This window comes from Lissotriton vulgaris, chromosome 3_1 (genome assembly GCF_964263255.1).
Source record: "Lissotriton vulgaris chromosome 3_1, aLisVul1.2, whole genome shotgun sequence".
NCBI classification, from domain to species: domain Eukaryota; kingdom Metazoa; phylum Chordata; class Amphibia; order Caudata; family Salamandridae; genus Lissotriton; species Lissotriton vulgaris.
The window spans coordinates 232975291-232998679 of record NC_141689.1 but is presented as its reverse complement, the minus strand read 5'-3'; the positions used below and the strand labels follow the sequence as shown (position 1 = coordinate 232998679).

Here is a 23389-nt window from a genome sequence, read left to right as displayed (position 1 = left end):
CCTTACAATGATTGGGGGCAATCACATTTAGGGGGGAGCCCGACTGAATGCCATTAATGATGGTGAGCAGGTCTGCCCTCTCAGGAACTATAAAGTGAGTCAGATGGGCCTTGGTGGCATAGTCACTCCTCACTACCGCGTAATTAGAAGGCGTGTTACCTATAAAAGTGGCGTGTATTAAATCCACTTTTTTATGAAGAAATCAGCGATGTCATTGCATAATTTATTGGTGTACGTATCTTGGGCCTCAAGTCTAGTTGGGGCTGTAAGCTCTTTGTAGATCACAAAGAGTTCATTGGTAGGATTTTTAGCAGCTTCAATGCGTCCTTTAAAATGAGCGCCTTTGGCTGTTCTTACGAGCTTGTGATATATTTTTAGTTCTCTCTTATAGTTCAGTTTATCCTCTAGATTATAATTTTTCCTCCAGCTCCGTTCAGTTAATTTGTTAAACCTGGTACGAGAGGAGTCCTCTGAGGAAGTTGTGTCTCCGTCAGTTGATTTGTTAAACTGAGAACGCTGTTTTCTCCTTGCCGTGTAGATCTCCTCCCAATTATATACCTCACCGAGCTTATAATCAACGGTATCCCGTTTGAACTTCCTTAGCTTGCGCTCGTTGATCTCCTTGGTATATTTCTCTAGTTGAACATTGACGTCTTCGAGCGTTTGACCAAGTTTTTCAGGTGTCAGTTTGGTACTAAGTTCATCTTTGAGTTGAGTGACCTCAATTGTTAAATCTTCAAGCATTTTGGACAGCTCTTCTACAATAAGAAGAATAAGGTCCAGAGAACACTTGTTAAGAATCCCATACCATCTTTCAGTAAATCTGATGTTGTTTTTGCAGAGGGTGGATTTAAGTGGTATTCGAAGAACTCTAGGAATTCTCTGAACTTTGTGGCAGAGTATTAGCGTGCTGGCGTGTAAACGCTGATTTATTTCTCTCTTGGCAGCAAAAAGTAGTTGTCGTATGTTGGATTGTACTGAACCTGTACTAGATGCTATACACTCAGCCTCATGTATGAGGGTGTATATGCGATCGGTGTCTTCCATGGTGAATTCCAAAGTGTCAGCTTTATTGCTGGTTAAGTTTGCTATGTCTGCGTAAGACATGATCAGTCAACTGGTGGGTGCAAGCGGTTGAGACAAGGAAAATTTGGAAAAAATGATTGAGGTCCACTGCACGTCTATTATTGAGTGTTATACTGATGGTAATCCAAATTTTGTGAGGAAGTAAATAAGGTAAGGGTGCTCAGGGTGTTCGCCTCCTGTCCACGTGGCGCTGTCAATAGTAATCAGAGATAAACCTTACGAGTGTAAGGTGGGGACCTTGAGCACGCCATGTGTGTTTACCATATGTAGTTTAGGTTACCCTTGTATCTGGGGAGAATGCCTCTGGAACTGGAATAAAACTAGAGGAAGGGTTGGAAGTTGGACCTGGTGCGCAGATTGGAGGACACGTGTCTTTAGGGTGGCGGCAGCCTTGCGTGAAGGTGAGACTATGACTGAGGCCCACCAGTAAGGTTGTAGTGGTAGATAGCGAAACCTGTACAGAGGTACCAGTGGCGTAGTGGGTGTGTGGACTGCAGGTGGAGAGGGAGCCCCTGGTGTGCTGAGTGTGAGGTTGAGCTGCGATCAGGTTTAGACAGCTAGAGCTGGGCCGGGAGCATTTGGGCCCCCTTCATGGGGTTGGGGAGGAGCTGGCAGGTGGTGTGCAATGCCAAAACTGTTCGAGTAGAGTGTCCCATGCCGTGGATATGGGGAGCGGCAAGGGTATGACCAAAGCATGTGTTGCAGATCGACAGAGGCTGATAATATTTTTAAACCATTTCGAGAGACCTTCTGAGAGAACTCCAGTGTTTGTTTCCATTCCTTGTCTTATAGCACCCTCCCAATACAGTCTTCCAACCTAGTTTGTAACTCCCATCAATGGGAACCCAGTGTGCTCTCTGATCCTCTTATAAATCCACATCATTAGGTGTCACCCTGCCCCCATCTGCAGTAGCGCTTACAGGACAGCATGAACTGTAAGTGAACTCTAGTGCAAACCAGAGAGTCCGGCATGTGGAGTGGAGTTGTCTGTATGGTAGGAATTATCCTGATGGCATGTCGTAGTCAATAACAAGCTGGCCGAAGGGGAGTAGGTGTTCATTAGCGAAAAGATATCCTAAAGTGACTAAAGAGTGCTCATGCCAGTGCCTCTCTGTACCCTCAGTACCCTCGTCTGTAGACCACAAGGATTAGGGGTGTTTTTCCGGGGAATAGAAAACATCGGACCATAGCAGGTGTGAGGAGACCTGCCCCCTGACATGTCTCACCTTGGTTCTGCCCCTGCCAGTCAGTGGGACATCCACTACAGCTGACCTTCTAGGTAGTAGGCCTAGAAAAAAGGGGAACCCAGTTCGCCCATGCTAACTGGCAGGTGTAGGTTTGCCAACACTGTGTGATGGTGTTTGTCGCCTATGTAAGACCGAACACCTGTTCCTTGAACAAGCAAGATACAATGCAAACGTGGTTCAATTACATGAACCGTGACAGCTTCAAACACTAACTTTCATGTGATACTAAGTTACCTGGATTCACCCTACATACCAGTCTCATGCTCAAGGAACACATTCAACCCCCCCCTCCCAAAAAAAAAGACAGCATGGTACCTGCTTTCTGTTCTTAAGAAAGTCAGACAGTTTCTTCCAGAAATTGCTGTTCAAGCCTTCATACTTTTGCATCTGGATGGTGGTCATACTATCAGACTGCAGAATAAAATGTGTTTAACCCAGAATCTGTACCAACCTTCCCGGATCCATCAGGACCGCCCCAGTGATGCTCCAATTTAGGTAGGAGGAGAAGAATGACACTTTTAAAGAACAGTAGATCACAATGCAATAACCATCCTTAATCCTTAGTTCGCAATTCTAGAACTTGTGGCGGGAGGTGTGTCTAAAAGTGTATGTTGGTGCTGGCCATCAATGAGAGAGACCTGTGCATTTTTTAAGTGGGTGGTGAAAAAATGAGTATGTTGCTGGAGATGTGGGCCACCGTGCCACCAATGTACTTACTGGGGGAGGGTAAACACCCATTATTCCGCAACGTTCTTTCCTCATACCATCACTCCGCATACTTTCATTATGAAAGTACCATGACTCCGCAATGCCATTATAACGCATGGCATTACATTTTATATGCTTTTACCACGCATACATTTACAACGAAATTCGTTGTAAATGCATGAATGGTAAAAGCATGTTTTATTTTAATGTTTGGATAAGGTAAGTATAGGTATAGGGGTATATGTTTTGGGGTGTTTGGGTATTTTAAGGGTTCAGATATAGTTTTGGGTTATGCAGTACAGGGTTAGTTTTAGGGTTTAGGGATAGGTATGGGTTTTGGGGTACAGGGGTATTTTTTGGGTTCAGGGCTAGGTTTGGGTTTTTGGGTATAGGGGTATTTTAGGGTTCAGGGGTAGGTTTGGGTTTTGGGATACAGGGGTATTTTAAGGGTTCAGGGCTAGGTTTAGGTTTTGGGGTACAGGGGTATTTTTAGGGTTTAGGGCTAGGTTTGGGTTTTGGGGTACAGGGGTATTTTAGGTTTCATGAGTAGGTTTGGGTTTTAGGGTACAGGGTTATTTTTAGGGTTCAGGGCTAGTTTTGGGGTACAGGGGTATTTTTAGGGTTCAAGGGCAGGTTTGGGTTTTGGGGTACAGGGGTATTTTAAGGGTTATGGGGTAGGTTTGGGTTTTGTGGTACAGGGGTATTTTTAGGGTTCAGGGCTAGGTTTGGGTTTTGAGGTACAGGGTATATTTATAGGGTTAAGATGGGTTAGTGTTTAAGGGTGTTGGGGTATTTTAAGGAGTAAGGGTGGGTTATGATTATGGGGTGCAGGGGTATTTAAAGGGAGCAGGGTGGGATTGGCACACGATATGAGACATGGCATGAAGGGCGGAAGGTACCACACCCCCAGCATTTGTCACGCCCCCAGCGAAACAAAAGGGGATGATGGACGGAGCGTTTGAGGAAATCAAACACTCACCCCCAGTCAACTAATCTGGGTTTAATCCATCATCATTCACACGCCCACAGCACAACGCAGACACGCCCACAAGGGACTACTTTGCTGGCACGGTTCTTTTACCTTTCAAATGTATATAGTGGGCGTCTGCATAGCCTATGTCCTTCTGCTGCAACTGCCCTTTCCAACGCTGTATTGGGTGTTGTAATTGGTGCTGTGGTTCCTGAGATAACCCGCCTCAAAGGTTTGGGCTCTCTCTTTATTATATTAGTATAGATAGAAGATGTATAGTATTTCTAGAGCACAACTGTTACTCCAAGGAGTGTACTGGCACTAATGCAGAAGAAGGGTCAACCGAAGGAAAATGAGAGGAACTATGAAAGAGCCAGGTTTTTCGTTTTTTTCGATAGAGTGGGGTACCATTGATGCATCTGAGTTTCAGAGGAAGTTTATTTCACAGAGAGGGGCCTAGGAGAGAGAAAGATCTGCCCCCGGACCTTACCTTCTTAACCCACGGAACTCTGACAAGACAGAGGTTGGCAGACTGCAGGTTTATCTGGGGGGCATGGGGTTAATAGAACTTAATTCTACCTCTTAAGAAGCCCGGGCCGGTTCTGTATAAGGCTTTCTGGGTACGAAGCAAAATATCAATATTTTCCTGATTGGGAGTCAGTGAAGGGCATGAAGAAACCTTGGAATGTGGGAATTATGGGGTAGCCCAAAAATTGTTTGCACAGCTGCGTTTTGGACCAGTTCCAGCCTATCAATCAGATAGTCAGGTAGGCCTAAGTAGAGTCCATTCCCATAGTCCAACTGTGCTGTGATCAGGGCTTGGATCACTGGTTGTCTAGCCATAGAAGACAGATGATACAAAAACTTTTGCTACATACATAGTAAGGCAAATCCCACCACTAAATTGAATTTTGTGTGAAACAAAAGTTGTCCATCAAATTTAATGCCTACATTTTTCACCAATGAATTATGACTAAACCGTGGCAGGAGGAGGGGTTCAGAGAGGGAGGCAGCATGAGTTGGCCGGAAAGACTGCCAGGATACCTCTGCTTTGTGACCGAAGTAGTGGCGTACGGTCTTCCCAGCATTGCATTTAAGTTGATTTAAGGAGAGCCACCGAAACGCTGCACTGAGCCAGTTTCTGATTTTCTTCCCTGGAAATGTCACATTGTTCTTCCAGGAGAACATCAGTTGGGTGTCATCAGCATATAACACAATTTTGACCCCTAAGGATTCTGCCAGGTTTGCCAAAGGGGTAAGATACACAATAAATAGTGTGGGGCTCAAAGCAGAGCCCTGAGGCACTCCCACCCTCAATTTACGAGAGTAGGCAGAGAAAAGGGGGCACCATACCTATTGTCCTCTCCCCTTCAGAAAGGATGCTAGCTAATTCCAGGCCTGCCCTCTAATTCCCACCAAACTGAGACGGGCCAGGAGGATGTGGTGAGAGATATTATCAAATGCAGCTGATAAATCTAGCATAAGCACCAGCACCCTATCACCTATATCAAGGCTAAGTCTGATGAAATAGAATACCTCCAGCAATGCTTTCTCAGTACTGCAGATAGGACGAAACCCAGATTGAATGGCATGTAGCAGGTTGTTGGATAGTTTTTGATTTACATGTTTTTTAGAACTTTCAAGAGAGCTCGAAGTAGAAAGAGATCGGTCTGTATTTGGCTGGATCAGTGGAGTCTGTCTGGATGTTATTTTTAGAAGAGGTACAATTTTTGCCTACCTGCTATTTTTGGGGCAAAGTGGCTGATAAGAGAGAGGTGTTGAACAGCTAATTTACAAGTGGGTTCATAGCCTTGCACCTCAGAATAGGATGGAGGCGGGACCTGGATCCGAGGGGAGGCAGAGCCTAATTTAAGCTTCCTCAATGCTAAAAATGCAAAAGAAACAATTGTTGAATGGTATGCTGGACAATGCAAACATTCACCCCCAGTCACAAGGATCTGGGTTAAATCCATCATTCTTTTGCTCACCACATCACCCCAGTTTGAAGCCAGCCACATGCAAATCAATCTTGAACCTGTTTCTTGAGGGAACAGTCCAGCCTGAACTGCAAAGCCTGGTCCTCCCTAGACTGGAAACAAGCATTCTGGGACCAGTTTTAGGGCATCACCCTTCATCAACCAGGCTAGCTTGAATCCAGTGGTGTAGTGAGCACAGGACCCACGTCGGGGCATACCCTTCCCACTTAGGGTGGCATATGGATAAGAAACAATTGATGGACGGAATGCTGGACAGTGCAAACAGTCTCCCCCAGTCACAAGGATCTGGGTTAAATCCATCATTCTTTTGCTCACCACACCACCTCAGTTTGGACCCAGCCTCAATGCTAAAAGGGAAACTTCCATGGAATTTGGAGAAATGAACTCTAGAAAAATGGCTTTCTCTTTAGTGAGGGGGCTAATTGAAACAGCTCTGGACTGTTTACTACCATGTTCTTCTGGGGAGGTTCCCTGTCCCAGGCGTGGATAGCAGCTATTTTCTTGTGAAAGAAAAGGGCAAGTTGTTCACACCATGTTATGTTATGTTATGTTATCTAGGTACTTGTAAAGTGTGCAGTTACTCAATCGAGTATCCCGGCACTGATGACCTCTAGGCGGGGTTGACAAAAATGCTCACCAGGGTTTGAATAGTTTACTATTGCTGAAATAACTACGTTTTCAGTGCCTTTATGAAAGTGAAAAGGTCCTGCATCTGTCTGAGGACCAGAGGCAGACTATTCCAAAGTTATGCGGCATGCACCTGGAAATAGCGTTCGTCTATTCGAACGCGGGTGAACTTGGGGATAAATGCCTGCTGCAGTGATGATGATCCCAAAGTTCGACGTGGGCAGTAGAACTGTACTCCTTTCCTGATGTAGGACGCACCTGTTCCAAGGAGGGCTTTAAAGGCCAGATCGCCCGTTTTAAAACTGATCCGCTTACGGATCGGCAACCAGTGCAGGGATTTCAGATGGGACGACATCCGTGTTCTGGGGCCGACCATAAGAATTGCCCTTGTCGCTGCATTCTGGGTCACCTGTAGACGTGTTAGTAAATATTCCAGTAGTCCCAGGTACAGAATGTTAACATAGTCCAGCCTAGATACTATCAAAGCCTGGACCACTGTTTTCCTGTGTCTGACCGGAAGAAGGGGCAAAAACTGTTTTATCATTTTGAGCATACCAAAGCAGGACCCCACTACAGCTTGAATCTGAGCTATCATGGACAAATTGTCATCAAGCTTGACCCCTACATTTTTTACTATCTTGACTGAGGATGTAGGAGGGGACATGACTACCGGCCACCAATCTCGCCACACATCACTGGGAGGGAGACCAAAAAAAATGATCTCTGATTTCTCAGAGTTACTCTTGAGTTGGTTCCGTTGTAACCTCTGATCGGCAGGTGTTGATTGAGACTCCTCTGGAAACATTGTCTTTATCACCGGTGAAAATCAGCTGTGTCGTCCACATAGGACCCAATTTTGGCTCCATGGGCCTCTGCCAAAAATGCCAAGGGAGTCATATAGTGGTTAAAACGTGTTCGGCTTAAAATCGAGCCCTGTGGGACCCCCACATGCATATGAGGGATGGGGGCAGCAAAAGGCGAAGACCAGACTGTTTGCTGACAGTTCTGTAAAAAAGAGGTACTGGAGTAAAAAGGAGACTGTGCCCACGAAACCGCACTCCTGGAGTCTCTTCAGGAGCCGGTCATGGGGCACGATATCAAAGGCCACAGATAGGTCCAATAATATCAGCATTTTTCCAAAGTCTTGGAGAAAAACGGAAGAAGGGATATTGGCCTGTAATTGGAGGCTATCTCGGGATCAAAAAGGAGATTTTTTTAATAGGGGGAGAATCATTGCCTCCTTCCACCTGTCCGGGACTTGCCCAGTCTGTAATGAAGCGTTCAGAATCAGGTTCACGGTAGGGTTAATTATCTCCGCTATTGATGCCATAACTTTTGCTGGGCACGATTCAGAAGGTGATCTGGATTCAAGGGCTCTCATCAGTTCCAAGGATTTGTCCATGGAAATAGGCGGGAACTGTGTAAAAGACGATCGCCTAGTCTGGGTGAGACGGAAGAGACATTCCATACATTCGTCCTGATCCATGGGCTGCCCGGGAAAAGTGTCCTGAATATTTGTAACTTTTCGTGGAAATTAGAGGCCAAATGATTCATCCATACTTCCGTGAGGGTGAAAGATCTAGCCACCGCACTCGGAGATGAGAACTCTGTTACAATTTTAAAAATGTCTTTACTTTTATTAGTTGCCAATTCAATTTTAGCGGAGAAAAACGTTTCCAAAGATTCCCATAGCCTAATGGACTCCTGTTCGGTAGGTTTGTCCATATGAATATTAAAATCACCTAACACCAGACAGTGTTTGAATTTAGTGGCCAAAGGAGCGATCACGTTGCTGATGGGCTCTCGGAATCTGCCTGTGAGCCTGGGTGGTCTGTAAACTACAACGCCAACAACTGATTAATGCGCAGATACCACCAAATGGAAACCGAGGCTTTCGACATCTGCTACCTCTTCTGTGGGGACTGTCGTACATGAAAATATATTTTTCAAAATTCTAGCAATACCTCGGCCAGTGCCCTCAGGCCGATCCTTCCTAATGATCTGATAACCAGGTGGTATAGCCGAAGCAATAGTAGGATTTGATCCTTCACTAAGCCAGGTTTCCGTCAAAAACAGTAGGCCTGGACTAGTGTCTTCTAGTATATCAAAGATTTGAAGGGCATGTTTTTCATGGACCCAGTATTAAGGGGCATGGCCCGTAATTGGCCATTCTCCCCATGCAACCAGACCTCAAAGAGTGCTAGATTGCCCTTGGCGCCCTTTTCATGCCTCGCTTCGGTCTTAATAAAAGAAGCAGCCCAGCTACACCTAAAGCAGGTCAGCTCTTTAGGCTCTGAATAAGGAGGTAAGAGGGGGCAGCAGCTCACACTCCTACTTATTTCCAATAGCCTCAGTCTGCTGTAGCACAAGCGGTTTCCGAGATTTAAAGATCTATGGGCAGCATGGCCAGCTCCGGTCGCATCTGCGACGCTGACGGGCGCAGACGGGCTTGCCTTTGGCGCGCCTCCAGCACGGTCACAGCATTGTGTGATTTATTGCCGGAGGCAATAAGAAACTAGAGCGCTGACCTCTCCTAGCGGTCCCGCTCTAACAGGCGGTCACGTGGTCGCGCTCACAGTGAAGGGATAAACGATATTCAAGAACAGCTATTGATCTATTTTAAAATTGAACAAAGTGCTAAGTGCAATTTCTATTTGTTTTTAAAAATCAATTTAATTTCACATTCAGACAAAGTGCAATATTGGTTTGTTTTTAAAAATCAGTTCAGAAACACATTTACAAGATTAGCAGCAACTAGAACATGACAACAGAGCTACGGCTAGTGAAGCCAGCGCGTCACCCACTGTGCGGTCACAGCATGGTGTGATTATGGCCAGAGGCGATAAGGAAACTAGAGTGCTGCCCTCTCCTAGCGGTCCAGCTCCAACAGGCTGTCACGTGGTCGCGCACACAGTGCCCTTCCTGGGAGGGACGTTTATGGCTTATGCAGGCTTTCCTTATCTTCAAACTCCTCACCCACGCTCACAAAGCACTCCACAACACCGGACCAGCAAACCTCAATGAACAACTATCCTTCTACACCCCGAACCGCCAGCTTCGCTCCTCCGACCATCGGCGGCAGCTCTTTCTCCCACCTCGCTGCAAAGACATGGAACATCCTCCCCGCCCACCTGCGCCGGACCCAGGACCTACTGACCTTCAGGAGACTCCTTAAGACTTGGCTATTCGACCAGTAGCTGCCTCCCCCCACCCCTGCAGCGCCTTGAGACACTCACCCGGGTGTAGTGTGCTCTACAAATGCCTGATTGATTGATTGGGGGAGGTGAAAGATTTGACAATTTTAAAAATGTTGTTGAAATGATTTCCAGCCTTTAAGATCTTGGCCTCAAAGTAGAGTTTTTTTGCTAATTTAATTTCTATATGATATTGTTGAATTCATACTGTTCTTTGAACATGTACTGCTCTCCGCTGCCCTTTTGCCCCTGCCATTGAAACACCATATACATACATACAGAACCAGCAGATTGCAACATGAAACAGGAGGCATGGTTGCATAGCATTCGCAAATGGCTGCTGTTCACCGGCCACCAATGATAGGAACACATGATACCTGACAAAAGGGGCAGTAACAGTCAAAGTTGGGGAATCTTGAGGTATGCGAATATTCAAGCAGCACAAAGTACTTACAGGAATCTGCAGCAGTTTGCATTACCATAGATTTGGTACCTGTAAAGGAAGGATACAGTTTCTTTGAGTTTATGTGTTGTTTATGGTAACATGGGAGGGACTTGGACCTCCTGAATCAGAGATGAACAAGAGGGGTGCATTACAAGGACACAGTTTGACCACAAGAGTCTTGCTATTCAACTATCTGGCTAGCAATCCATGTGCTGTACTACCACTCTGAATGCCCAGATGTGGGTCTTTTGCTCTCTGTTCCATAGTACCCATACTGTACCTCAGTGATGAGGTATAGCAAGGATTAAACTGGTCTGAGGTTGCTTGTGTTGCCTTCTGGAGTTGGGCTCACCTGGCAGTTAGGGATGAACTGTTCCCATGAGGAGCAGGTTTAGTACTGATGTCCGTAAGGTGGGTCTTTTTTTAAAGCGGCTCAGTGAGAGAAAAAGGATGACTTGAAATCCCTCCCGAAGTGATGGCCAGTGGTTTAGGGTATTTGCATGCATTCCTCCCATCTACTCTTGAGTGTTTGACACAAGGGGAATAAGACCAGAATCACTACTTGTTCCCTCAGTGCAGCAATGCATGGCAAGGACGGTGCTTTGTTAAATACTTTGATTACTAAAATTTATAAGAAAGTTTTTCAACTTCCCCGTACAGCTTCACCAGCGCAAATGCGCCTAGAATTTGGTCTCGTGAACGAATCAGTGGGAAGACTATACACGTGCATTAAAACCTGGTACTGCATTAAAATGAAAGCCACTGAAAACAACTTAAATACATTTTTGTGGCAAGAAGTTGAAAAGGGAACCAAATCAGAGGCAAACAAATTCCTGACAAAAGCTCTGGAATTAACACGCACCGCCCAGCTATGGAATAAAAACCTACCAGTTAACTCATTTAAACAGGTAATAAACAAAGCCCCAAACTACATTCTCTACTTATTGATAAAGAGATTTTTTCCCATCGTTCACATTCTTGGGTTGCAATTAACAGCTATAAACTTCTTACTCCGGCGCTCTACTTGGACTCTACATACTCTGTTTTTATTAAAAAAAGGTTGATGGCTCTAAGATTCGGAAAATATCCAACGCTGGCTGATGCACCAGCCTGGAAACACACGGGATCCATCGCCTGTCGGCTCTGTGATTATAAAAAAGAGGATATAATCCACATTATTTGTCATTGTACAAAGCTGAATCAAGAGCGAACTCTTCTTTTAAAGAATCACTTTCTGACTAAAGGATTACGTACCTGTAGGACAGCCATTATAGGCTGCTTGGACTCTACGGATACACAAATCAATTGTAAGATTGTAAAGTTTTTGCTTGCCTTTGAAAAACGCTTGACGACTGAGTAATACCTCTAATACTGTAGTGTGATTTTCTGAAACCTCATTCTTTCTTCCTTTAACGAGTATTTGAATTTTATCTTGATGTAAATTTTGAACAAGTATTCTTAACTAATTTAACATTTTTTAACATTACGACACAAGTGTAAAGAAAATTTGTTATGGTTTTAATTAACTGAACAATAAAGTTTTACTTACTTACTTACTTACTACTTGTTCCCTCAGGACTTTATAGACATTGATTTGTCAGCAGCTTTCCTTACTAATTCGTAAGGTGTTAGGTGTACTGTAACCAATGTTCCCAAATGACCACAATTGTCAGGTTTGTCATTAAAGCATTATTGAGGGGTGGAGAAGCTGCAAAGCTTTGGCCAGCCTCCAAACGGGATCTGCTGTCTTTAACTAAGGTACGGTCAGCAGCAGGACAGGACAATATAGCTACAGCAGGACCTTCAGGCTTTGTCCCAGCAGAGAGAAACAGGATAGCCTGCATGTCGAAGACCAAATTATGAACAGTGACATTCTGGACAACTCTAGCTAATATTTACAAAAGCAAACCAGTGGCAAAATAGCACTGCTAATTAGTTTCCGGTGGATCTCACAAGTTCAGATGTCAGTCAGTCAGGTTAGGTCTGTGTTTATCTTCTCGAAGAGGGACAGTGTTTTCCCAGAGAGAAATATAAACAACACTCCCTAGGTGCAGAAGTCTGGGTACACCTTTGAGGAGCTGCACTTAGAAGCTATGTTGTTTCTTTACTGGCATGACTCTGTAATACTGGAGTGCAGAGGAAGGAATAGTAGATAGGTTGTCCTCTATATCATCTTCCATCCTTCAACTTGCAACCACTGTTTTAAAGATTTGTGATCACCTATGGGTAAAACTACTGAGAGATGCATCATTAGGAATTGAAGTTTCTAGACTTATTTGGTGTAATGTTTGTAAATGTTATACCACCAATGCTTACACGCATTCCATTCAAAAGAAACAAACACTAAGTAGGCTAGCAGCTAGTAGCCAACACCCCTGGTTGCCAATAGGTACTTCAACAAAGAAGAGTAGGCTGCCAGTAACTAGAGTCTTCTAGAAAGCGAGACAAGCACCTTGACCATACAAAGTGTGGAAACCAATTTGGCGTCTCCCCTATCTGAACTTACTAAAAATATGACCTTCATGATCACAGATTAACTGTATGCGATAGCTCTGAGAACCAGCAGCCCTACATATTGTTGGAAAAAAATGTAAATGGAACTTATAGGAACAAAATAAAATGTTTTTTTTGTGGTTACTGTGGTTACTGTGGCACAGTGTGTTGGGAACTTTCATCCTTACATCCTCCCCCTTTCAGCTGATTTTATAAACATGTCTACCCGCTATGTATTGTGTTCTTCCTTAAATGCTCAGACTGACATTGAGACTATGGTCCTCAGTACAGATGAAAGTGAACCTAATCTAATAAACAGAAGCTGTGAATTGTAAACTGTTGAGCTTACATGGTTATAATGTATTTCCAACACCCATAGCACATGTGACCAAGTGCGGGGTCTCAGACTGAGTTTTGAGACCTACTAGTTGGCGGGGGGCTCCCTGCCAATTAAGACTCAGTTCCCTTTTCAGATGCTGAGGGTTTGAATGTAGTGATAGTATGAATGTGTTAGCATGTTGTGATTGATTGTGTGACATCAGGGGTATATGGACCTGTATAAATTGTTTTTTTTGTATATATAGTTATTGTCATAATATATATTTCTTTTTTTGTTGTATGAACCATGAAATTATCTATGTAATGTAACCTATGTGACGAAATGCTTCTTATGAATTTAATTATTATGGAAAAGTACAAAAACTTAAGAATAATGCTTAATAGAAAATAAAAAACTTCATATATTTTTTGAAGAAAATAAAAAAAGTTTGTTGTAGATCTGTCACCTATGTCATACTAAGAATGGGATGTATTCCTGAATTGAAACTATGTGGCCATTGAGGGAACATTTTTCTCTTTGTGTCAACACCCATAGCTCAACCAGTCCAAATGTGCACATCTCTGTGAACCCTAGGAGACTCTTCTGATAAATAGTATTCTACGCAGTAGAACCATACCAGGCACTCCCCCTGGTTTATTGGAGCAACTTCTTTTTGGATATGAGCCTGTTTGAAGCTTGGAGTCTCCATTAGTGAAAAAGACTCTGTTTTGTTATTAAGTTTTATATTTTGCAAATTGTGAACTTGGCTTGAATTCAAAAACGAGAGAGAGCTAGGACGTGTGGACGGCCGTCCTTGTCCCTAGAGTCAATTATAAACCAACTAAGACAGACACCTTAGATGACTGTCTGACACGATAATGTCTGGCACCTCATTGTTTTTCAAGAAAACCCTCACACACCAACCTGGTTGGTGTCATGATTCATCATCGGGTCCCAGCCGAGTAGCCGAATGCTACTCAGCTGTGCTACGACACCTGTTTACAGTGGAGCAGGTTTGAAAGTGTGTGGTAAAAAATCACCACGTGTTAGGGCATTTTCAGTGTTCACGCTAAGGAACTCAATGTATGCCAAAAAGGACTGAACGTGATATGGGTCCTCTCAATGGCTATTACATTAATCAGTTTGATGGCTCGCATATCTGATCCTGGGGGGGTGGGGGGAGAGCCTTTAAATCACCTACCTCTGGAGCCGCCCGAATAGGTGAACGGCGGGAGAGACCACAACTTCAAAGTTGGTGATGTAAAGGCTCCCCCTCTCCCAGGATCATAAAATGCCTAACACGTGGTGATTTTTTACCACACACTTTCACTTTTATTTCACGTTAATTGAGCGGTCTTTAAGAAACCCCATTTATTTTTTTAGCGGGCTGAAACATGTTGACAATCATTGGATAGTAATCGGCTACACATAGTATCCTTTTCAAATCTCTAGTTTTTAAATATACCCTGGATCACCAAGAATAAATTAACAGGTAGAATCCAGAGGTATTTTTATATTCACTTTCACTTCATCACATTCACCTACACCTCAAACCTGCTCCACTGTAAACAGGTGTCGTAGCGCAGCTGAGTAGCATTCGGCTACTTAGCTGAGACCCAATGATGAAGCATGACACCAACCAGGTTGGTGTGTGAGAGTTTTCTTAAAAAACAATGAGGTGCCAGACATTATCGTGTCAGACAGTCATCTAAGGTGGCCTTCAAAACTTGGCTTGAATGCAGAATAAAGCAAATTGGTCAATAATGGAATATAACAAAAACAATCCAATGAACTGAGTAAGATGGTAACAGCCATGTGTTAGTAGCCGTGAATTCTCCGACAACACCTGATCTGGTATCACCGGTGTTTTTGATCATAAATATGAATACAAAAGAAAAGCTTTGACGGCAGATGCAGAGGGATTGGCTAAGGACCCATTAGTCTGCTGAAACCTCGGATATGTCAAACACCCCTTTGAGAGCTGCCGAAGTCTTGGTTACATTAGTCTTGTCCAGCAATTTGGCTCAAAACTTTAAGGGCACTGTTGGGGGAAGGATACTTACTCACCTAAATGGAGGGGCCAGGTACAGTGGAAGTTTGCGGTGTCCAATCCAAGCTGAGTGGAAACACATGCTGACTCTCAAACTTTTTATGTCCTGGACACAGTATAGCTTCTATCAAGACCAACTTTATTACCTGAGTAAGTGTTATTATCCTGCAAGATCCAGGAGCACCTGGAGGGAAGAGATTTCTGGAGAAGATGCTCGATCATTTATAGGCAGACATCAACAAAGTCTAATGACCGTTGTTAAGGTGCAAAAGGACCAATGTTTCTTAGCCATGTGGATTTGCCAAAGCATCCGATTCTTAGTGTGAGACACCATAAGGGGAGAGTAAGGTCAGCTCAATGAAGATGCATTTTTGCCCTCTGATTTTCAACTTGGTTTGACTACTCCTGCAGGACCATTGAGAGTGGATGGCCCAGATTCCACCAAAAATCTCTCATATATTTATTATTTGCTCTTTCTCTCATAGTTCTGTCATTCTTGTCTTGTTTGTTTCATGCTCTCTACACCCTATTCACCAGTACATTTCTCCGTTGGCCATATATTACAGACCAGAAGTCACTTTGACAGCTAATTCTGATCTTATGACACTGAAGGGTGAGATGGCCATTATTGTACAATAATGTAAGGACCTGAAGGATAACATCATATGTATAGCCTCACCCACCGTAGTGAAGCGATCAGCAAAGACTGGAGTCCCACAGAATAACCCAGAAAGTTTCCTCTTTGTCAGATCTCAGTCAGTTCCGAGGAAGGGATGCATTTGTCCAGTAAAAACTGTAATTGATGGAGAGCACCCCAACTCCCATCATCTCCACCTAGAAATCATCTGCCATCCTCCCAGACACACAATGATTCAGTAGAGCTACTCAAACAGAGCAACTTGTCAGAGGGAGGAAGAAATAACCACAAACCACATTTCAACACACATATCTTATTCGACGATTAGGCCGTATATGTAATATATGACAAGTCTTTATCAGAAAAAAGGGAGGCGAATGTCTGAAGGGCCATACCAGGGTGAAAGCTGTCTTTGTTTCCTATCAGAGACAGGTAGATTTGTCCTCTTGATAAAGGACTCAAAGGACCTTTTTAAAGGTATATGAACCCCTCTGGACACAAACGCTGTTTGCTTAAAAAGATAAAGTGCGCCGTACCATCATATTGGAACTGGACTTTAGAGATATAAGTAGGCTAACTGTGAAAACCTGTGGTCTGCAGCCTGGAGGTGTGTTGATTTGCTGCGGATATAGTATTCTGCCATGTGTTTTTGTTAATAAATCAGATTCTCTAACCTGTAGTGCATACTCACTACATCAAGGTCCTTACATCTGGAGTTACTCTATTATGGCCATACATCTTGAGTCACTACACCACAGATAGGCATTTGAGAGCATAAACATTAATGCATATTTTAATGTTCATCACTTTATCAAATAATTATGATTATACCCCCTGTGTCTGTGTCTGGTTAGAGATTCTACTGATCTGGCTGGTCTGATGGTTTAATGATGGGGTTCTATAGCGCGGGGACACACTGTTCAGTGTAACCAGGCGCTCAATAAATGGTTTTATTATTATTATTATTATTATTGTGTGCTATGCTGTTTAATATGTATATGTCGCATTCAGGCATAGCTCAAGGCAAGACGTCTAGAGATACGTTTAACTTCTAAGAAGCTTGTGTGGATGGGATACAGCTGTTACCAAGAAACTATCCTTTGGGTATCAATAAGGAAATTACAAACTGGTGTATCTGGCGGAATCCCATAGCAAGTGTTTGTGCTATGTTGCGACCAAAGGCCGTGGGCAGCAGGCTTTGGGTGAACTCCCTGCAGACAACTCCAATTTGCAATGCTGAATGCAGCACACAACAGGGTTTGAACTGCCCACAGTGGTTTGCGGAGAGGGCCTGGTCGTGCTCACAAAACACCCATTTGCAAATAGAACGTAAAATAGCAGTTTAACAGGAGTAAAACATGGCGAGCGATGTGTGTTATGCCATGTAATGTGTACGTGGCATACCACAACTAGTAAATGTTGGTGTTTTTTATGTTTGATGCTACAACTCAGTTTCCAAGTGTGGAGCCAAATACATTACACATTTATTTGCGCAAAATAATGGCATCCAAAATAAACCCGAAATTAATGTAAATTCTCAATCCAAAGTAAATATTCAAAAACGTTATAGATCCAAAATTGTGGAGGTCTACTGTTTTTGTTGTTGTGTATCCTTACGTTGCAGAAATGCATGCTTACAAGGAACAGGAATCAGTAAAGCCGCTTGCAATGTAAGATGTTCTGGTTATTGTGTGTTTTTCATATTTTATTTTTTCTGCATCTTCCTCTAAAGTTCTTCCATTGAAGAGGCCAAACTCTTCCTTTGGTGGCACAAAGCCCTCCAGTTGTCCTTGATCCAGTTGGAGCAGAATGATGGTGTTTTCGTGCAAGCTGTTCTTCGTCTCTTGCTGATAATTCAGGGCAGGCAAAGCCAGTTGGGCGAGGAGAGGTTGACATCTGGAATCCTGGGTGCCATCGGCTTGGGAAGGAAATCTCCACTTTCAAGCAGGTGAGAATTTTAAAACAGAGAAATATTTCCTCTTGAAAATCCACTAATTGACTAGAGACCAATACTGCCAGTGATCCAAGCATTTGTGGAGGTGGAGCGTCTGCTGCAAGTAAGTTATTGTGTTGAACCTTTGCGTGGTCTGCATATTTATGTATTGCTTGTTGAAGTTCTGACTTAAGCAATCTAGCTCCAGGTAATTCCAAATGAATGTCATGATATTCTAATAAGAAATATCTGAGTGTCCGCATGTTCATAATTCTGCAGAGATAATGTAATGTAGCTCCACCAGTTCTCCCTTCCTCCTCATTTTTCAATCTACGTCAGAGTTGCTGAAATTTGGTTGTTTTCCAATTTCGTATTATGAGCTACTTTGGACCTCAGCTGCCACACTCAAGCTTCTTGAAATCTTGGCAGGTGCATGTGTGCTGTCCAAAAAGTCAACGAGCCTAAAGTTGTCATTTGCTCCAGACATAGCGAGGCGGGTTGGTACCTGGATACATCTGTGAGTGAGTCCTTAAAGGTTCAAGGAATTCTGTAACATATTGTTGCATATTTAACGATACCAGGCTTAATAGGACTTGTCATATATTTGTGCATCACTCATTCATTCCTACTCATTAGATGCCGAACCATCACTTTTTAAAATTATTGAAATTAGATATATTTTACTGCTTTCTGCCACTAACTGTCTCCTTGTAGTGTTTCACGTGGTGTTATTCCACAAAGGAGTGATCCTCATACTACACTTTGGAAACAGCAGGCGCTGTGGACCCACTTGTGTCTGAAGTGCCCTGTGAAATACACCAGATCTCCTGGTTAGGCCACTGTGCTATTTTACCAGCCAGAATATTTCCAGAAAATTGTTTTTATTAATCTTTCAGAATGTCCTGATGTAAGGATTCCTTAATGTAGCCTAAGCATTATTGAATGAATTATCTATCATGTTAATCAATAAGCATAACATTGACTCTTTATTACACATATTTTCTTAACTGGAAGGTTTCGAGTGGTCGCACGCAGCATGTCCGCATACCTTTTGGTCCAGGTACCTGGAGAGAACCAAGTCCGTCTCAGGGCAAGTTCTTCACTGCAAATGTCCATGAAAGCTCAGCAGGTATGCTGCATTTAACTTATTTTATACAACAATGTACAGAGTTAAAAGTAGAATGTATAAATAGAAAACTAATAGAACTATGTGTAAATAATTATCTAAGAATAAAAACTATTGAGTGATCAACCAATTACTGTGCCACATTCATTTCCAGAAACTGAAATTTGCCATAAATAATATATTGATAAAAGTTTCATAGCCCAGTTCCACCTGCGTGGGAGGAAAGATGAAATGAAGATGTGCTGGGGGAAAGTCATAGCTTATCCTATGTAAATATGTTTTAAATGCGCGCAGCTCTTACAGCAACTTTCCTATAGTTTGCATTGTCTTATTTATTAATTTGTTAGGATATATTTGTAGTGTGGCCTAGCTCCTTCCCTGCTCTAGGGTAGCCTATATCCCAGCACACACTACAATTCTTTTCTTCTTGAGATCATCATGATGTTTTCTGGCACATATGCATTGGATTGCCTGATCGCTCTACGTTGATAGATCATCAAAATGGCAGCTCTTTGCATTTAAAAATCAGGTGCTACATTCCTCCTTGTTGAGTGTAAGCACATTGTGTTGTTTAATCAAAGTCCTTGTCTGGAACTGAACTGGGGTGTTGTGACATGGGGCAAAGGTTACAGGCTCCCTAGCACTCCCAGTTCCACCATGTCATCCTTCGTTGTTCTTCCAGCTGTCCACTATACTTGGTACTGGCTCTTTCATTAGCACCAAAAGCAACTGTCTAAATGTGGTATGATTCAACTGGTTAAAGCATTAGTATGCTCCTCCGGCAACAAAATGGGGTATGGTGTGCTCAAATCAGCCATCGCCTGCACCCAAAGTTATTTCCAGTTCACATTAAGATGGAGGACCCTCTTCTACTTCATCGCCCTCCAATTGCATTTCCGCCACTAGAAGTAAAACATCTTTCACAACCTTAACTGACGCTTGTTCCTCATTAACACATACCTCCTCATAGTGTACACACCTTTTTTTGAGCTTCAAAACATTGTTGCAACACATTTTGAGAAAATGCAGATTATTCCCACTCTTCCTCCACAAACAATCCTTATTGGCCACATGCCCATAATTCCCTCATCCACATCAGAGCTGCCTTTGAACTCGCTCCCCCAGATGGCTTGATTTCTTTTGTTAATTATCTTTATCTTTAACACTTTTGCATTTTTTCATCTGCTGTTTGTAAACACCATTCACTTCCTCATATTTCTTTGTGGTTGAGATCAGGAGACAGATGAAGTGTACATTTCTGAAAGTCATTCTAGACCTTAATGGGTGTATAAAAATGAGGTATTGAATGAGACACTGCCCTTTTGATTTACGACCAGAATCGTGAAGCTTAAACTCAAGCATACACGTTTAAATTTTCAATCACAACATTGAAGCACTTGTTATGCCCTGAAATTAGATGACGAACTGACATACTTTTTTTCTGCAACCTTCTAGAAATCAACATATTAATTTTCGAAACTGGTAGAAATTGTCTACTGCTGGGGGAGGTGATGCTATATTCCCATCCTTTTAATCAGATGTGGTCATAAAGATCACCCGCTCTAAAGCTCCTGCAGTTTCTCAGAAGGAATAGTCTTGCATGATTGTATGTGTGAAAGATGGGCCTATCTAGGGCTCTACAACCATACAGCTATCTTTGTGGCTGCAAAATGACAGCTTGTGAATAGTGATTTCCCCCAAAAAATATTCTTCTAGGAATGTGTTGTAGATAATCGAGCAATCACAATCAGTATGGGGTGAAGGAGAACAGTTTTTTCGATGTGGTCCCTGTTTGCGCCCAGCAACTCTTCTTTATGGCACAAACAGGGACGCCTTGCCCTTTCCATTATTCCATAATACGCCTCACTGCGCTATGGAAAGAGTTAACTGTCCTACAGCACACTTGATTTTCTTTTGAATTACATATTTAATTACTTTAGAAATATTTAAAACAATTCTTTTTCTGAAGTTTAAATGTAAAAAAAACCCACATAAATTTCAAGAATGTATTTTGTTATTATTTATGAATAATTATTCAACATAATAATTAGTAATATTTTAAATGAGATTAAATATATGTTAAGAAAAATAATGTTAAATTTTTTTAAAATTTGAAAAAGTTGTTAAGATATTTAATAGTTAAATAAAAATATTTTTGTTTTTTAAAATGTCATTTTATTTATTTATATATATTTTTTTATTATTATTTTTTTTAAAAAAACCTTCATTGTACCTTTCAATTTACACAGCTATTGGCTTACAACCCATCCGGGCTGGCCGCTATTACATTAACATTGTCAGCATGCAGTAATATCCAATGCAAATCCTATTGTTACTTTTCCTACAATACATTATCACCGCCACAGAGAAAAGGCCCAGCTATTCCATTGTTCAGTCAATCAGTGTGGTTTCTGTTTTTTTCTTTTTTGCAAAAACAAGAACATATCAATAAAATTTAAGGAAGCACATTATGGTCGTTCATGATTGGTTCTTAGACGCCATGGCTACGGAGGGACGTTGTCCCCCTGTAATCATACCCTTTCGTAAACCTCCACCCATCCCCAAGACCTATTATCAGGTGTGTGCGGGACCTTCCAGGTATCATTCCTATGGTGACGCCACTACTCTAACGCCGAGGACAGGTCCGGAGTGTTCCGATGCAATCTAAAATTTGTGAACCCCCCCCTTCGCGGGCTTCAAGTGGCCCCCTAGCCCGCATCCTCCTCGTCTTCAGACTCGTCCTGCTCCTCCTCTGTTAATGGATCACAAATCTCCCCTCTGTATATGTTCCACTTGGACCAAATTTTGTTCCATTTCCCCGGGCATGCCCTGTTGGAGTATACTGCTCGCTCTGTCACCATGACCCTGTCCATGTTAAGACCCCATTGTGCCGTCGTAGGTGCGTCGGCTGCGCCCCACTTCTGTGCGATGTCTCGTTTGGCCACCATTAAGCCCACTGTGACCCAGGTTTGATCATGTCTAGAGACGTCAGTCGCCTCCCATATATTTAGGAGACACCGCCTCGGATCGGGCAACAGCGAAATCTCTAACGCTTGTGATATCGTCCGCATTATTTGTCGGCAAAACTCATGGATACGGGGGCAGTCCCACACTGTGTGAAAAAATGTGCCCTCTTCCCCGCATCCACGAAGGCAGAAAGGGTGTTGTGTTCTGTGTATGCGATGGAGCATGGTTCTAGTATAGTAAACTCTATGCAGGACTTTTAGTTGCACTAGTCTCAGTCGTGCCGAGATACCCACTTCTTTAGGGGATGCTATCGCCTCATTCAACTCATATTCATCCATCTCCCCGGCGTCCCCCTCCCATTGCTCCTTCAGCCTAGCTAGTGGATCCGGTAGATTGTTGAGTAATTTACTGTATGTAAGGGAGGTCGCCCTCTCAACCATGTATTCAGTGAGAAGCCGGTCTTCAAGTGGGGATGCCTCCGGCAAATCACTGTCAGGGGGAATGACCGCTAGCAGTGCGTGTCGTATCTGAATGTATCTGTATAATTCCCTCTCTCCCAGGTTGAATAGCTCTCGCAATCTGTCAAAAGTAACTACCGCGCCCCTCTCCCAAAGATCCCCACCCTTGGAGATTCCTATAGTGTCCCAGTGGGAGAAGCCTCTGCTGTTTCGCATGTTGCCAAAGGCTTTTGAGTCCCACAGTGGCGTGAGCTTCGTTACTTTCCCCTTCCAGCCCAACGCTGCGGTCGCCGTATGCCACAGCGCCGCGGTTAGTCTGGTAGGTCCCTCCAGTTTATGCGCTTTAGTATGGTCATATAGTGGGGCCAGTAGACTGTTTGTGCCTAGTTGCGCCCTGTCTGCCTGAAATGCCGGCTCGGACTGTGGAGTATGTATCCAGTAGTTAATAGGCTTTAACTGCGCAGCCCAATAGTACAGTTTCAAGTTGGGGAGCGCTATTCCTCCGTCATACCATCCTCTGTTCAGTTTGGCTTGCGCGATACGTGGCGGGAGATTGCCCCACAGTAGATTCGACACCAGCGCCGCCACTTTCTGAAAGAATTTAGGGTTCACTGGATATGGGGTATTTTCGAGTACATACAGAAAGCGGGGCAAGGACATCATTTTATACAGAGCGGCTCTCCCTAGCAATGTGAGGGGCAACCCCGCCCAGAATTTAACATCTTGCTTTAGTCGCTCAATGTGGGGCCCCAAATTCTTGTCCATAAACTCCGCTGGATCCCTAGTGACATGGATGCCTAAATATTTGAATGAGGATCCTGCGGTCCTCAGAGGGCAGTCCATACTCAGCGCTGGGGTCGGGCCCCTCAGGACAAACATCTCCGATTTGGTCCAATTGATTGTGTAGCCAGAAATTTTCCCGTGGCTGTCACAGAGCTGTAGAAGGGCCGGCACCCCCCGTTCCGGATCAGTTAGATACACCAGCATATCATCCGCATAAAGAGAGAGCCGGTCCTCCCAGCCCTCCGCCCAGCTGATCCCCTTCAACAGTGGCGTGGTTCGTATCAGGGTGGCCAATGGTTCCAATGAAATTGCGAACAACAGTGGCGAGAGTGGACACCCCTGACGAGTG

At 43.5% G+C, this 23389-nt stretch overlaps 1 protein-coding gene across 1 annotated transcript in view; it reads left to right on the top strand.

The window, feature by feature from the left end:
* EPG5 (ectopic P-granules 5 autophagy tethering factor) overlaps window positions 1-23389 on the top strand; it is a 682187-nt gene that overhangs the window by 643697 nt on the left and 15101 nt on the right. The window contains exons 42-43 of the mRNA XM_086960335.1: window positions 17506-17721; window positions 18721-18835. Of these exons, the coding sequence (XP_086816461.1) occupies window positions 17506-17721; window positions 18721-18835 (331 nt within the window). The remainder of the gene's footprint in view (window positions 1-17505; window positions 17722-18720; window positions 18836-23389) is intronic.